General features: G+C 47.2%; 2 protein-coding genes across 4 annotated transcripts in view; one reads left to right on the plus strand and one right to left on the minus strand.

Moving 5' to 3' along the window:
- LOC145352212 (atypical chemokine receptor 4-like) overlaps positions 1–14,297 on the plus strand; it is a 28,238-nt gene extending 13,941 nt beyond the window's left edge. For both annotated transcript variants that reach the window (XM_080201960.1, XM_080201952.1), the window contains exon 2: positions 11,384–14,297. In XM_080201960.1, the coding sequence (XP_080058086.1) occupies positions 11,389–12,471 (1,083 nt within the window). In that variant the 5' untranslated portion in view covers positions 11,384–11,388 and the 3' untranslated portion in view covers positions 12,472–14,297. The remainder of the gene's footprint in view (positions 1–11,383) is intronic.
- nphp3 (nephronophthisis 3) overlaps positions 1–15,563 on the minus strand; it is a 195,575-nt gene that overhangs the window by 63,247 nt on the left and 116,765 nt on the right. The window lies entirely within an intron of this gene.

A 15,563-nucleotide genomic window follows, 5' to 3' on the forward strand; every position in this document is an offset into this window, starting at 1 on the left:
TGCGAGGATGTGTCTGCGTGTGCGTGTGCGAGGATGTGTCTGCGTGTGCATGTGTGTGGTATACACAAGTGCACCAGCAACTGAGGCAGGGGTGAAACACTGAGGGCAATAACCACTGACATACTTATATTATACAGAGCAATAGCAAACCCTCGATGGGGGAGGAGGGTTGGAAGCAAAATTAAATCCTGTTGTGTCTCTTTTGAGCACAAAATCCGGGCAGGAAGCACCAATCTTGTGGGACTACATCTCATACAAGATGATGCCAGAAGTGCGTCTAACCTCAGTTTTGGTTTGTTTGATGCATAGGCGTCCCTGGGGCTGCCTGAAAGAGGCGGAAGACCCCCCACGCTGAGGAACCGCGCGTCTGTTTTAATGGCATCCGCCACCACTGCCCCCACAAAACCAATCTAGTATGAGCCCAGTTTGTTCAAGTTAAAAAGTTAACGCTTATTTATTAACATCACAAGTAGGCTTACATTAACACTGCAATTAAGTTACTGTGAAAATCCCCCAGTCGCCACAATAAGGGAGACTCCTGAAGGCCAGATGGCAAGGACGTAGAGGATAAAAGGGGTTAAGATTCATTCACTGAGGCTGAGCTAATTAAAGATTAAGGAAAGAACTGTATCAACAGAAGACGAAGCAACATGTTCCTATTTGTTCAACCACTACGTACAAACTAATCGTACTGCAGAAAAGTGAGGTTATGTAGATGAATGCTGAAGTGAGCTTCATGACAAACCTTTGAAGGGACAAACTCCCAGTGGATTGTTCCCCTCTGTTGGATCCTGAGCCCAGCTTTAAGTATTGCAAAAGAATAATTCTTTTCTTACTCGCAAGCTTTCAGGATAGCTCTGGAGGTTCTACAGCGACGAGATTCAATTCTCTTCTCATTAAAATAAAACCTAACCGAGGAAACGCTTGTCCAGTCCGGACTGGGGGATGAGGGCGAGCAATGTGGTCAGGTGGCATTATGTGTAAGATACTTAACACCATTCATTGCATGCGCAGTTTCTCCTACTGAACCCAAAGACAGAGCGAGGAGCTTCTACAGTAGGCAGACTGAGGCCCCGGGAACGGCAGAATACCCTCGACCTGCGTAACTGTGTGCCAATCTGAGCAATAGCGGCACACAGTAATTTATTGAGGCATGTATATAGCTTTAGTATGGAAATGTAACGACTGTAATTCGTATAAAAGTGTAAAAATGCTTTGATTCTGCACTGTTTGCAATTCAAAGCCATGTAGATTTGCAATAGTTTATTTGAGATTTTTATGAATAAAAGTATATTTTTGGGGAAAAAAATTCTCCCCTAAAGCCCAGTAGCCTTTTAACTGTACTCAACAGAGTTTAGAAGGATGAGCAGGGGGGGAGGATTTCATTGGAGCTTACACTCTATCCAAGCCCTTTCAGTATTCTGTACGTAGGAAAGAAAATTCCATTAGTAGGCGAGACCAGGATTCACAGCCTCAGAATAAAGGAATGACCCTTAGAACTGAGATGAGGAGGAATTTCTTCAGCCAGAGGATCTGTGGAATTCACGGCCACAGCAGGCTGTGGAGACCAGGTCATTGAGTATATTTAAGGCAGAGATAGATAGGTTCTTGATTGATTAGGAGGGCAAAGATTATGGGGAAAAGGCAGGAGAGTGGCGTTGAGAAACTGATCAATCATGATCGAATGGCAGTGCAGACTCGATGAGCTAATTTGGCTCCTATATCTTACGGTCTAACATCCCCTCTGTAGGGTCACACCAAGAAGTACTGTCCAGAGGGATGTGTTGAAAGGCTGCAAATGCTCTGGGACCAGATCACAGTAACAATAAGTCAGTACTGTCAGAGCAGAGAATCAAGAGAAGAGAGACTTGTCCCTCAACTGGACTGGTGCAGATTCACCCAAGCCTGGGACTGGCATCCCAAGAGAGACTTCACAACCCAGCAAGTAAAGACTTGCATTTATATAGCACCATTCATGACGTCAGGGAATTTTTTACACCTATCTGGAGTATTTTTGAAATGCACTCGCTCTAAGGATGTCGGAAATCCAGCAGCCGATTTGTGCACAGCAAGCTCCCACAATCAGGAACGTGATCATCTGGTTTAGCGGTGTTGACTTAAGGATAAATTTTGGCCGTGGCTCTGGGGAGAACTGCCTGTTTATTCTGGTTTAAATATAGATCAAAGCAAACCAGGAGCTTGAAAGATCCAATTTAGCAGCAACGAGTGTGGCATTCCTGCAGATTCTGGCTCCGTGTCTAATCCAATAACTCAGCCTTCCTGCGGCTTGGTAAAGACTTTAGCTCCGATCCAAAGCGAGTTGGAATCCAGATTGTGAAATAGAGCTCCAAACTCGACTCATCATTTTCTCCACCAACCTACGCAGTTAAATAGCAATGCCTGGGAGGGAGGAAATGACCGAACTCCTATCTAATCCCAGCGCTAGACTGAAGGGACCGGCTCACTCCAGCGGAGATCTTTTGGGAAGCTGGCAGACTGGAGTGAAGTGGTGGTGGGGGGGTGCAATCAGGGTCCCCCAGAAGGTCAGGGATGGGGAGGGAGAGTGATGCCCCCCCTCCCCCAGACATTGGCAGCTTGACAGTGCCGGTCTGTGCCCCCCCAGGCACGGCCCAAGGGGCAAAGTGCCTATGCCCAGGGGGCACCATGTCACTGCCTGATGGGCAGAGCTTAGGGGGTACGGCAATGAGTGGGGACGGGGGTCCTGCTGCCACTCAGTGTAGGGTGGGGGAAGGGAGGCCTTCTCTGAACTAGTTACAATGCAAGATGCAAGCTGGTTATGAGATTTCGTGGAACCACCACAGTCCATTCAGTGTATTGAGTCTGCACCAACTCTCTGACCTTACCCAGGTCACTGCCGTTCCTATCCCTGTAACCCCACCAACCCCTCTAACCTACACATCTTTGAACATTAAGGGGCAGAATTGGCCAATAAACCTAACCTGCACCATTTTTGGAGTGTGGAGTTGTATAGAACATTGGTGAGGCCACAGCTGGGGTACTGGGTGCTGTGCTGGTCGCCACATTATCGGAAGATTGCACTGGAGGGGGTGCAGAGAAGATTCACCAGAATGATGCCTGGAAGGGAACATTCAAGTTATAAGGAGAAGATGGACAGGCTTGTTTTCGTTGGAGCAGGGGACACTGAGGGGTGACCTGATGGAGGTGCACAAGATAATGAGGGACATGGACAGAGTGGACAAACAGCAGCTTCGTTGAAGGGTCAGTCACAAGTGGGTCATAGGTTCAAGGTGAGGGGCAGGATTTTAAGGGGAATTTGAGGAAAAATCTTTTACCAAAAGAATGATGATGGTCTGGGATGTGCTGCCTGGAAGGTTGATGGAGAAGGGATGCCTCACATCCTTTATAAAGTATCTGGATAAGCACTTGGCATACCATAACATTCAGAGCTATGGGCCGAGGGCTGGCAGGTGGGATTGAATGGGGGTTCAGGTGTTTCTAATGTGTCGGTGCGGACCCGAAGTGCAGAAGAGGCCCTTCGGCCCAATGTGATTCTATGAAGCCAGAGCACTCAGAGGAAACCCACACATGAGAGAAACGCAAACTCCACACAGTCACCCAAGGCTGGAATCGAACCCGGGTCCCTGGGGCTGTGAGGCAGCAGTGCTAACCGCTGTGCCACCCTCTTAAAGTAACTGAAGTGGGGAGCGAAAGGTCAGGAAAGGGAAGGATGGAGGGAGACTCCGCTGCCTGTCTCGGAAAACCATGAGGAATTTTAAAAGGATACATCTACCATTTACTCTAACCCACACAAATAAATAAAAGTCGACGTGACAAAAGACAGATACAAATTCCTGTGTCATGATGTTTTGGGAGTTATGTAGCTTTTCACAACAGTTTCCAAAAACATGAGATAATGTTACAAGCTGCACTGACACACCAATGATGCTATTCTGCCAAAGGTTTCAAACCCAACCAGCTCAATTAAGCAGGGACCCAGTTCGAGCTCGAAACACGCTCTGGCTTCCCTCAAGCGATGTAAAAATCCTCCACATAGGCAGCACTCTCTCTCGCCTGACTCTGAAGGTTCAAGTCCCACTGCAGGGCCTGAGTATAAAGACCCAAGGTTGACCCTCTAATGCAGTTCAAAGGGAGTGCTGCACTGTCAAAGGTGCCGTCTTTCAGATGATTTGATTTGATTTATTATTCTCACATCTATTGGGATACAGTGAAAAGTATTGTTTTGCAAAAGTACCAACCGATTCAGGAAGAGCTTCTTCCCTGCTGCCATCAGAGTGTGTTGAATGGACCGGACGTAACTCTCGGGGCTGATTCCATTTCGGATTTCAGATCATTTTTGTTTCCGGATACCGTGTATAAACTTACGTAATGATAGCCTAATCTAGTCTGAAGTAAATAAAATGGTTGAAAAAGTAAGCTGTATCGTTGAATGATAAAAACAGAGCACCTGTAATTTTGTTATTGACACATTCATAAGGTAAATGATGCAGACTAAGAACTAGACTTCCCGTGCTTTGGTTGATTCAGTTTGGATAAAGTGGTTTTTGGATATCTTCGGTTTTACAGATAAACCCCGGGAACTCGGCCTGTATAGGGCATTGGTGAGGCCGCAGCTGGAGTACTGTGTGCAGTTTTGGGCACCGTACTTACGCAAGGATATTTTGGCCTTGGAGGGAGTGCAGAGGAGGTTTACTAGGCTGATACCGGAGTTGAGGGGGTTGAACTATGAGGAGAGGCTGAATAAACTAGGTTTGTACTCGTTAGAGTTTAGAAGAATGAGGGGAGATCTCATTGAGACATATAAGATGATGAATGGGATGGATAGGATAGAGGTGGAGAGGCTCTTCCCGCTCAGAAAGGACAGTAGGACTAGAGGGCACAGCCTCAGGATAAAGGGGGGGTGGTTTAGAACGGAGTTGAGGAGGAACTTCTTCACTCAAAGGGTGGTGAATCTCTGGAATTCTCTGCCCGTTGAAGTGGTGGAGGCTGCCTCGCTAAATATTTTTAAGACGTGGGTTGATAGGTTTTTGATAGGCAAGGGGATTAAGAGTTATGGGGAGAGGGCGGGAAGGTGGAACTGAGCCACGACAGATCAGCCATGATCTTATTGAATGGCAGGGCAGGCTCGAGGGGCTAGATGGCCTACTCCTGCTCCTATTTCTTATGTTCTTATGTTCTGTACTCACGAGGAATTGTGGATTTTGCTAAGAGCTCCTTGACAAAGTCTTATTGACAATAAGTTTAACTAAACATTCGCCTCAAAGCTTTGACACTGATCTAGAAAGGCTCCAAAGATGTGCAGGTTAGGTGGATTGGCCATGCTAAATTGCTCCTTAGTGTCAGGGTGAGTAGCAGGGTAAATACATGGGGATAGGTCATGGGTAGGTGCAGACTCGAGGGGCCAAATGGCCTCCATCTGCACTGTAGAGATTCTATGACTCACCTCTGTAACAGGTCATTGGACACTAAAATTAGCTGGACTTGTTCTGAAATGCTTTGAAACGTGTTTTGGAGCCAATAAATGCAAAGTATTTCCTTCTCTGCAGTGAATTTTTGTCGCAATTCACGGCGCAGTCAAAATTCTTAATATTTTCTCACACTCCCACCCTGAGAAATGCACAAGTTAGCCACGCTCGGGTGAACGTGCCAAGCAGAGGGGGAAGAAAAGAAGAAGTTACACTGATTTTCTTTCTCAGTCACCTCTCCAGGTCTTGTGACAACTGTGAGAATTAATGGTAACCGTGCAGTTCATCTGGTCCACACTTTAAAACTGAGAGATTGACAAAACTATTGCAAAGAAATCAGTAACTAACTAACTGACATCTCCAGAGTTAGGCTAACTACTAACCGTGAGTTTGCTGGAATTCTGGACTGTTCAGTACCAGGCACACTCATAACACCATCAACAATGGCTTAAAAACCTGGCATACAGGTCTTTTGTACCAAACCCGTGCGTGCAAAACTTGCTTTAAAGTCACGTTGACGATGGCTGGTTTCTCCACTCTGGCCCAATGTATATTTCCTTGCGTACATTGGAAAGCAAGATAAATTAGGTTGCACCATTGAACCACAGGGTGGCTCAGTGTTTACAACTGCTGCCTCACAGCGCCAGGGACCTGGGTTCAATTTTAGCCTCAGGTGACTGTCTGTGTGGAGTTTGCACATTCTCCCCACATCCGTGTGGGTTTCCTCCAGGTGCTCCGGTTTCCCCCCCAACATTCCAAAAATGTGCAGATTAGGTGGATTGGCCATGCTAAATTGCCCCTTAGTGTCCCAAAATGTGCAGGTTAGGCGGATTGGCCATGCTAAATTGCCCCTTAGTGTCCCAAAATGTGCAGGTTAGGCGGATTGGCCATGCTAAATTGCCCCTTAGTGTCCCAAAATGTGCAGGTTATATGGATTAGCCCTGGTCAACGTGTGGGGATACAGCAGGGGTGAGGGCCTGGGTAAGATACTCTGTCAGAGACTTGGTAGATAGATCGAACGGCCTCTTCTGTATCATAAGGATTCTATGGTTCCTTTCCAATTGAATGCAAAGGAGGCATCTAACATCTCCAGGTTTCAATCCAAGGTCAGTGCTGGGTGGGGTTGTCCCCATGGGCTTCAGGACTCCACCATCCAGCTCACAATTGGGATCAGGATCCCTCATTGTGTCGGGAACAGTCACTCAGTCACCTGTGACTTTCCCCAACATGATGTGGAGATGCCAGAGTTGGACTGGGGTAAACACAGTAGGAAATCACACAACACCAGGTTAAAGTCCCTAAGTGGTCACCTGACAAAGGAACCGCGTTTCCGAAAGCTTGTGGGTTTACTATCAAATAAACTGGTTGGACTTTAACCTGGTGTGGTGAGATTTCTTATTGTACTTTCCCCAACAGGCAGAGAGGGCCTCTAAGCCTGGCTGCTGCACTGGCCTCCCAGTCTGCTGCAGGGAGTGAGGCCTCCTTGAGGTAGCTCCGTTCCCCAACACCTACAAACATTAGGCCTTGATAGGGCGTTATGAGTCGGCCACCCACCACTTGTGCACGGCTCGCCCTGCCACCCTGTGCCACACAATAATGGCCCAGGGTCTGACCGAGCTGGGGAAGGGGCATGCCACCTGAATTTTCACACTGCCCGCACCCCCCCACTTCCTGCTCACCCACACCCACCAGAGTCTAAAGCTTCTGCAGCTTAAGTCAGGAAACAAACAAAGTAAGTCAAGGGTGAATTCCTTCCTATCTGGTTTTCCTGTAATTCTCCGGAGGAAACTGGGAACACTACATTCCTTACCATACAGTCACAGAATCCCTACAGTGCAGAAGGAGGCCATTCAGCCCATCAAGTCTATACCGACTCTCCGACAAGAGCATCTTACCCAGGCCCTCTCCCCCACCCTAACCCCGTAGCCCCACACACTTACCACGGCTAATCCATCCAACCTACTGACCTTGACACAAAAGGATATTCTGTTTTACCACAGCCAAACCAGATAGCCTGCAAATCTTCTGAATAACACGGCATAGGAGGCCATTCGGCTCATCGTGCTGTCACCGAATCTTTGAACGAGCTGTCCAATTTTTGATTGGATTTATTATTGTCACATGTATTAACATACGCTGAAAAGTATTGTTTCTTGTGTGCCACACAGTCAAAGCATACCGTTCGTAGAGAAGGAAAGGCAAGAGTGTAGAATGTAGTGTTACAGTCATAGCTAGGGTGTAGCGGAAGATCAACTTAATGCAGGGTAGGTCCATTCAAAAATCTGATGGCAACAGGGAGGAAGATGTTTTTGAGTCAGCTGGTACGTGATCTCCAGACTTTTGTATCTTTTAGTTAGTCCCCCCTCCACAGCTCATTCCTTCTGATCTTTCAAGTAGAAATCCAATTCTCTTTCTAACTTCCTTGTTGAATCTGCTTCCTCCACCCTCTCGGGCTGTGCATTCCAGATCACAACTCGCACTGCCTCACTGCTTTGTCTTCTAACACGATTGCCATTGTCACTTCAAGAACTCCTTGACGACAGGTTCAAAGCTCACGTTTGCTTGAGAGGTTTCACTTGGCCCAAGAATGCGAGTTTAAAACCAATGCAAAGAAACCTCGCTACTTTATAATCTAATTGAATATTCAACAATAATATCGAGTCTTACAGCCAGCCCCGCTTTTAAATGTTCAGAGACTCTCTCAACCTTTAATTAATCCATTCATCAGCTTACACAAGGTCTACATGCAAATAAACTGCCTTCTCTTTGAGGCAGACTTCATAATGAATGTCACAATCCTTGCATTTGCATTAAGGGCGGAACAGTGGTTAGCACTGCTGTCTCACAGCGCCAGGATCCCGGGTTGGATTCCTGGCTTGGGACACTGTCTGTGTGGAGTTTGTACATTCTCCCCGTGTCTGCATGGGTTTCCTCCGATTTCCTCCCACAGTCCAAAGTTGTGCGGGTTAGGTTGATTGGCTAGTGTCCCGGGATGTATGGGTTAGAGGGATTAGTGGGGTAAATGTGTGGGATAGCGGGGATAGGGCCCCGGAGTGGGATTGTTGTTGGTGCAGACTCAATGGGCCAAGTGGTCTCCTCCTGCGCTGCAGGGATTCTACGATTCTATGAGTTGCGATATCGCAATGTAGGAGGCCATTTGGCCCAGTGTGCTCTCACTGGTTTTCCAAATGAACAACTTCCTTTGTACCATTCTCCTGTCTTCTCCCCATAGCCCTGCAAATTCTTCCTTTGCAGATAACTGTCTAATTCCCTTTGGAATGTGATCAATCCTGCCTCCTCCGCACAAACAGTGCATTCCAGACCTCAGTCACTCACTGCGTGAAAAACTTTTTCCACTTATCACTTTTAAATCTGCGCGCTCTCATGCTTAGTCCCTTCACAAGAGGGAACAGTTTTTAAGTTTATTTATTAGCGTCACAAGTAGGCTTACATTAACACTGCAATGAAGTTACTGTGAAAATCCCCTAGTTGTCACACTCTGGCGCCTGTTCGGATACACTGAGGGAAAATTTAGCATGGCCAATGCACCTAACCAGCTTGTCCCTGCCTGGGCCCCTCATCATTTTCAATATCCCTATCAAACCTCCTCTTAGCCTCTTTTTCTCCAAAGAAAAGTCCCAACTTCTCCAATCTATCTTTATAACTGACGTTCCTCATCTCTGGAATCATTCTGGTGAATCCTTTCTGAGCTGTCTCCAATGCACTGTGATCCAATGATGTCCCATTTTGGGGCACAGGGATCATTTCCCCGTGCCCAGTAGGTGCCCATAAAACAAAACGACCCGAAAATGACATTCTAGAACAATTGGTATCACTGGTAGTAAGAGTTGCAGTAGCTAATGGGTTAATGAACTTTGTAATACTTGGAGAAGGGGGAAAAGATATTGTGCAACTTACTTGCAGCTTGTTTTCATGTATCTCAGATAGATGCAAACTTTGTTTTTGTGTGCCCAGACAGGGAGACTGCAGCTGCCCTTGCTGTTGTACACAAGTTTATGATAGTTTGTTCAGAAACCCAGCTCGGATCTATGTTTGTGTCTTTAATTTTGTGGACTTTTGCCTAACATAGTGAAGCTTGCATGTCCTAAATATATATTCATATATATATTTGTTATGTACTGCTTATGTGTCATGTACCAACATATTATGCACATTATACGCTATATAACTTATGAACATAGATGGTTATACCAGCCCATTAATTTTAACTTGTCTTGTCGGCCTGTGTGTTAGCTAAGGGCTAATCACACACGACAATTACGGCCTTGAGATAACCATGAAGAAACGCCAAGGCAGCCATGTTCCCACGATGGAGGACAATCCATAGCCTGGGAACCTGCTGAGACTGAGAAGATGCACATGTAACTGGGGGGTATAAATATATGCTCTTAAGTTGTGTTCGGGGAGACACCTGGGGAACTGGTGTATCCCCCGAAAGCTTTCGAATAAACTTGCTGTACTTTGACTCACAACTGGTCTCAGAGGTATCTTTACCTAAAACAGAGTCACAACCATGATTTGACAATACTGTGTAACCACTATGCCACCATAGATGGCACGTTGGCACAGTGATTAGCACTGCTGCTTCACAGCACCATGGACCTGGGTTCGATTCCCGGCTTGGGTCACTGTTCTTGCGGAGTCTGCACGTTCTCCCTGTGCCTGCGTGGGTTTTCTCCAGGTGCTCCGGTTTCCACCCACAGTCCGAAAGATGTGCTGGTTAGGTGCATTGACCATGCTAAATTCTCCCTCAGTATACCCGAACAGGCACTGGAGTGTGGTGACTAGGGGATTTTCACAGTAACTTCATTACAATGTCAAAGTTAGCCGACTTGTGATTAATAAATAAACTTGAAACTTTACTTCAAACATTTCAGTTTGAGTGTGGGAGTGCTGCATTGGCAGAGGTGCTATATTTTATGAGGGAAATGTTAAACTGTCTGCCTACTGAAATCATGAAATCCCCATGATACAGAAGAAGGCCATTCGGTCCATTGAGTCTGCACTGACTCTCCAACAGAGCATCCTACCCAGGCCCTATCTTTTGTAACCTCATACATTCACCCTGCCAACCCCTACTGACATAGAGTCATACAGTCAAGTCAAAGAGGTTTAATAGCATGGAAACAGGCCCTTTGGCCCAACTTGTCCATGCTGCCCTTTTTTTAAACCTCTAAGCTAGTCCCAATTGCCTGCATTTGGCCCATGTCCCTCTATACCTATCTTACCCATGTAACTGTCTAAACACTTTTTAAAAGACAAAATTGTACCCCGTCTACTACTATCTCTGGCAGCTTGTTCCAGACACTCCTCACTCTCTATGTGAAAAAATTGCCTTTCTGGACCCTTTTGTCTCTCTCCCCTTGCATCTTATTGGAAAGGAAAGATCTCATCAAACCACTTAAAGAGTCAGGTGTCCCCCTATTGCACTAACCAATATTCCTCTTTCAAGAACAAGCAGCAAAAAATAAAATGGACAGTTATTATTTGTGGAATCTGCTGTGCACAACTTTAGCGGGACAATTGGCTCCAGAGCAATGACTATGAGAGGGATGATGTGGAGATGCCGGCGTTGGACTGGGATGGGCACAGTAAGAAGTCTCACGACACCAGGTTAAAGTCCAACAGGTTTATTTGGAATCACGAGCTTTTGGAGTGCTGCCCCTTCATCAAGTCACTCACCTGGTGAAGGGACAGCACTCCAAAAGCTCGCGATTCCAAATAAACCTGTTGGACTTTAATCTGGTGACTTCTTACCATGAGAATGATGGGTTGGTTAAGAGATGCTTCGGGGTGTTCTGAATGTTTGATATCATGTCAGATAAATAAAACTCCTTCCCGCAATTCTTTTCTCGATGTATTACTTGGATAACATGGTTGTTCTTGGTCCTTTGCAGGAACCATGGGGGATGAGGACAGTGATTGTGACTACCAGGATTACATGGACAATGAGACTTACATCGACTGCAGGAATTACAGCTTCAGCTATGATGATTATTACTTCGTATGTGAGAAGGATAATGTTAGGCAATTTGCGAAATACTTCCTGCCGCTATTTTACACGGCAACGCTGATCATTGGGCTTGCTGGGAATTCCCTGGTGGTGGCCGTTTACACCTATTACAAAAGGATCAAATCGAAGACAGACTTGTATATTTTGAACCTGGCCATCGCTGACTTGCTGCTTCTTGTCACTCTCCCCTTCTGGGCGGTCTACGCCGTCCACGGGTGGGTATTAGGGGTGGCCATGTGCAAAATCTCTTCTGCTTTCTTTGTCATGAATTTCAGTGCCGGCATGCTGTTCCTCGCCTGCATCAGCGTTGACCGGTACTTTGCCATCTCCAAGGTGACGAGCGCGCCCACCGTAGGGAGCAGGGGCAAGTTGGCCTGCTTGTGTGTCTGGCTGGCCGCCATACTGCTGAGCGTCCCCGACTTTATTTTCACCTCTGTGCACAAGACGGAAATCAGGACCCTGTGCATCTCCGTCTTCCCCTCCCACCTGGCCCGTCCAGCCAAGGCGACCGTCCAAGTCTTTGAGATCCTCCTGGGCTTTGCCATCCCGTCTCTGGTGATGCTGTACTGTTACTCGGCGGTGGCCAGGGCTGTGTGCAGAGCTCCGAACGTGAAGAAGCAGAGAGCGTTCCGGGTGCTCCTGGCCGTCGTGGGCGTCTTCTTCCTGACCCAGCTGCCCTACAACATCGTCCGCTTCTGCCACTTGCTGGACACGGTGCACATGCTCATCGACAACTGCGAGGGCAGCAGGCGGATGGACATTGCCACCCAGGTCACGGAGGGCATCGCTCTCTTCCACAGCTGCCTCAACCCCATCCTGTACGCCTTCATGGGGGCATCGTTCAAAGGCTACATTATGAAGGCCGTCAAGGACTACAGCTATCGCCGCAGGCACCAGAACCAGCCCCTCGCCCTCGAGTGTTCCTTCACTTCCGTGTCCCAGTCGGAACACACCAGCAGCTTCACCATCTAACAAAGCCACTGCATCAAGGTTCTGCTCTTCCCGAAAGTTCGCCACTCTCCCACACTCATTCCAGGCGACCAATGGCAAACTCTGCCACCACCACCCCGTGTCTCATAGAACATAGAACAGTACAGGCCCTTTGGCCCTCGATGTTGCGCCGACCTGTGAAACCAATCTAAAGCCCATCTAACCTACACTATTCCAACATCATCCAAAATCCAAATAATGACTCGCAAGTCAGAATTTTCTCCAAAATAATTATTTGCAGTAACTTTGCAAGTAACACAGTATCCAGCAATGATCTTCTCCAGGCAGAGAAGGTCTGAGCACCTCCCCTAGACCATCAGCAGTATTACCATCATCGCATTTCCCACCATCAACATTCTGGGGGTTACCATTGACCCGAAATTGAACTGGACCTAGCCATAAAAATACTGTGGCTACATGAGTAGGTCAGGGGTTGGGAGTTCTGTGGTCAGTAACACACCTCCTGACTCCCCAAAGCCTGTCCACCATCTTCGAGGTGCAAGGTGTGTTGGAATACTCCCCACTTGCCTGGATGGGTTCAGCTCATGCATTGGAGATGCCGGCGTTGGACTGGGGTAAAACAGAAAGAAATCTCACAACACCAGCTTAAAGTCCATCAAGTTTATTTGTAGCAAGCGCCCCAAGCTTTCGGAACACGTCGTTCCTTCGTCAGTTGGGTGGGAGTTCTGATCACAAACAGGGCACAAAGACACAAACTCTACATGCATAATGATTGGAATGTGAGTCTTGAAAGCTAATCAATTCTTAAAGGAACAGACAAAGTGAGTGGAGATAGCTTTAAGCACAGGCTAAAAGGATGTGTATTGTTTCCAGACAGGAAAGTTAGTGAGATTTTGCAAGTCCAGGCAAGTTGTGGGGGTTACAGATAGTGTGACATGAACCCAAGATCCCGGTTGAGGCCGTCCTCATGTGCGCAGGGACTTGGCTATCACTCTCTGTTCAGCGACGCTGAGCTATCGTGTGTCGTGAAGGCCACCTTGGAGAACACATACACAAAGATCAGAGGCCGAATGCCCATGACCGCTGAAGTTGTTCCCCAACAGGGAGAGAACAGTCTTGCCTGGTGAGCAGTGTTCATTCATCCATCATCATAACATCTGCATGGTCTCCCCTTCAGCTCCAACAAGACTCGAGAAGCCCCACACCATCCAGGACAAAGCAGCCCACTTGATTGACACTTCATCCACCATCAACACACACTGGCAGCAGTGTGTGCCATCTACAAGGCGCAGTGCAGCAAGGCTCCTTAGACAGCACCTTTTAAACCATGACCACTGCCAACTAGTAGGGCGAAGGCAGTGAATGCTTTAGAACATCACCGCTTGCAAATTCCCCTCCAAGCCACTCGCCATCCTGACTTGGAAATATATCACCGTTCCTTCACTGTCACTGGAATCCTGGAACTTCCTCTTTAACAGCATTGTGCGTGTACCTACACCACCTGGACATCAGCAGTTCAAGAAGGTGGTTCACCACTACCTTCTCAAGAGCAATTAGGGATGGGCAATAAATGCTGACCATGGCAGCGATGCCCACATCCCATGAATGAAAACAAAGTTGCAAACACTAACCTACACGATACATCAAAGATTTATCTACAATTTATACAAATGTATTATGTTTGTGTATTGCTTCGCATTGAAGTTCTGGATTGTAATGTAGCTGATGCAATCGATTTTACTCTCTCGACATTTTTACAGACTTCCTCAGTATTTAATAGAAAGATCTAACTGTGCTTCCACCTTGCAAGATCGCAATATTAAAGATATTTATGCATGTTGTCATTTTCATAACCTGTGACTTGAAGAGTACGATTTTTGAATTGAATTGCAACATGTGTTAAAGTTTTACCCCCCTCCACCCGGGCATGATGCCATAGCAGTGGCACCAAGCCTATAACTTACATACCCCTGCTGTGATTATATCAGCAGGAAAGGTGTCAAGTGCCTCGTTTGCCCATGAATGAATGAAGACTCTTAAGTGGCCAATTAATTGGATTTCACCCACAGGCAGAGAAGGTCAGTGCCAACTGCCCCGCTGGTGAAAGCTGGTGAGTGGGCAGGGTTGGGCACTATGTGCCAGTTGGAGCCCCCACCCCCACCTGCTCCACGAGAGGTAATTCTTACCTCCACCACCCCGGGAGCTTCCCCTCTCACCCCTGCCCTGCTGATTCCTGCCTCCAGTGAGACCCGGGACTTAGCTTCAAGTCCAGGCTCCACCAGCTTCCCGACTGCTGGCTCTCTGATTGGCTGCTGGCTCTCAGAGGCAGGACTTCCTCTACAATAGGGGCAGAAGGCCCACCTTTCAGCCAATCAAAGGCCTGATGGCTATTCAATGGCTGCTGGGAGAGTTGGTCAGGCAAAAGTATTTACATCACCAGCCTATAATGTTCTTCATGAGGGTACAACTTCCTTTCGGATAGTTTCTACGCATTTCTCCACTCTATTTAAAGGAGTGTTATTCCTCTTTGGGGTATTGGTCAAACATGTGAAGGAATACTCTCCATTTGCCCGGATGGGCGCAACTCCAAAACACTCAGGAAGGTCAACACCATCCAGGATAAAGCCCATCCACAAACATTCACTCACCCGCTCCACCACCAACAAACAGCGACAGCAGGGTGTACCAAGGCTCCTCAGACAGCAGTTTCCACACTCATGACCGCTACCACCAAGAAGGACAAGGGCAGCAGGCAAATGAACTCCATCACCTGCACATTCCCTTCCAAACCACTCACCATTCTTGGCACCATTCTACTTGCCTCTCCTTTAAACATTCCCCCCTTTACCTCAAACCTAAGACCCCAAGTAATTGACATTTCTACCCTATCCACGCCTCTCATAATTTTGTAAACTTCTATCCGGTCACACCCTCTCAGTCTCTGAAGTTCAGATGAAAACAGACCAAGTTTGGCCAATCGCTCCTCATAGCTAATGCCCTCCAAACCAGGCAGCTTCCTGGTAAATGTTTTTTTGTGCCTTCTCTGAAGTCTCCACCGGGAGTGTGACGACCAGAACTGTGTGCAATATTCCAAAAGTGGCTGAACCAAAGTT

The sequence above is a fragment of the Carcharhinus amblyrhynchos genome, chromosome 2 (assembly GCF_965287045.1).
Source record: "Carcharhinus amblyrhynchos chromosome 2, sCarAmb.v2.hapA, whole genome shotgun sequence".
NCBI classification, from domain to species: Eukaryota; Metazoa; Chordata; class Chondrichthyes; order Carcharhiniformes; family Carcharhinidae; genus Carcharhinus; species Carcharhinus amblyrhynchos.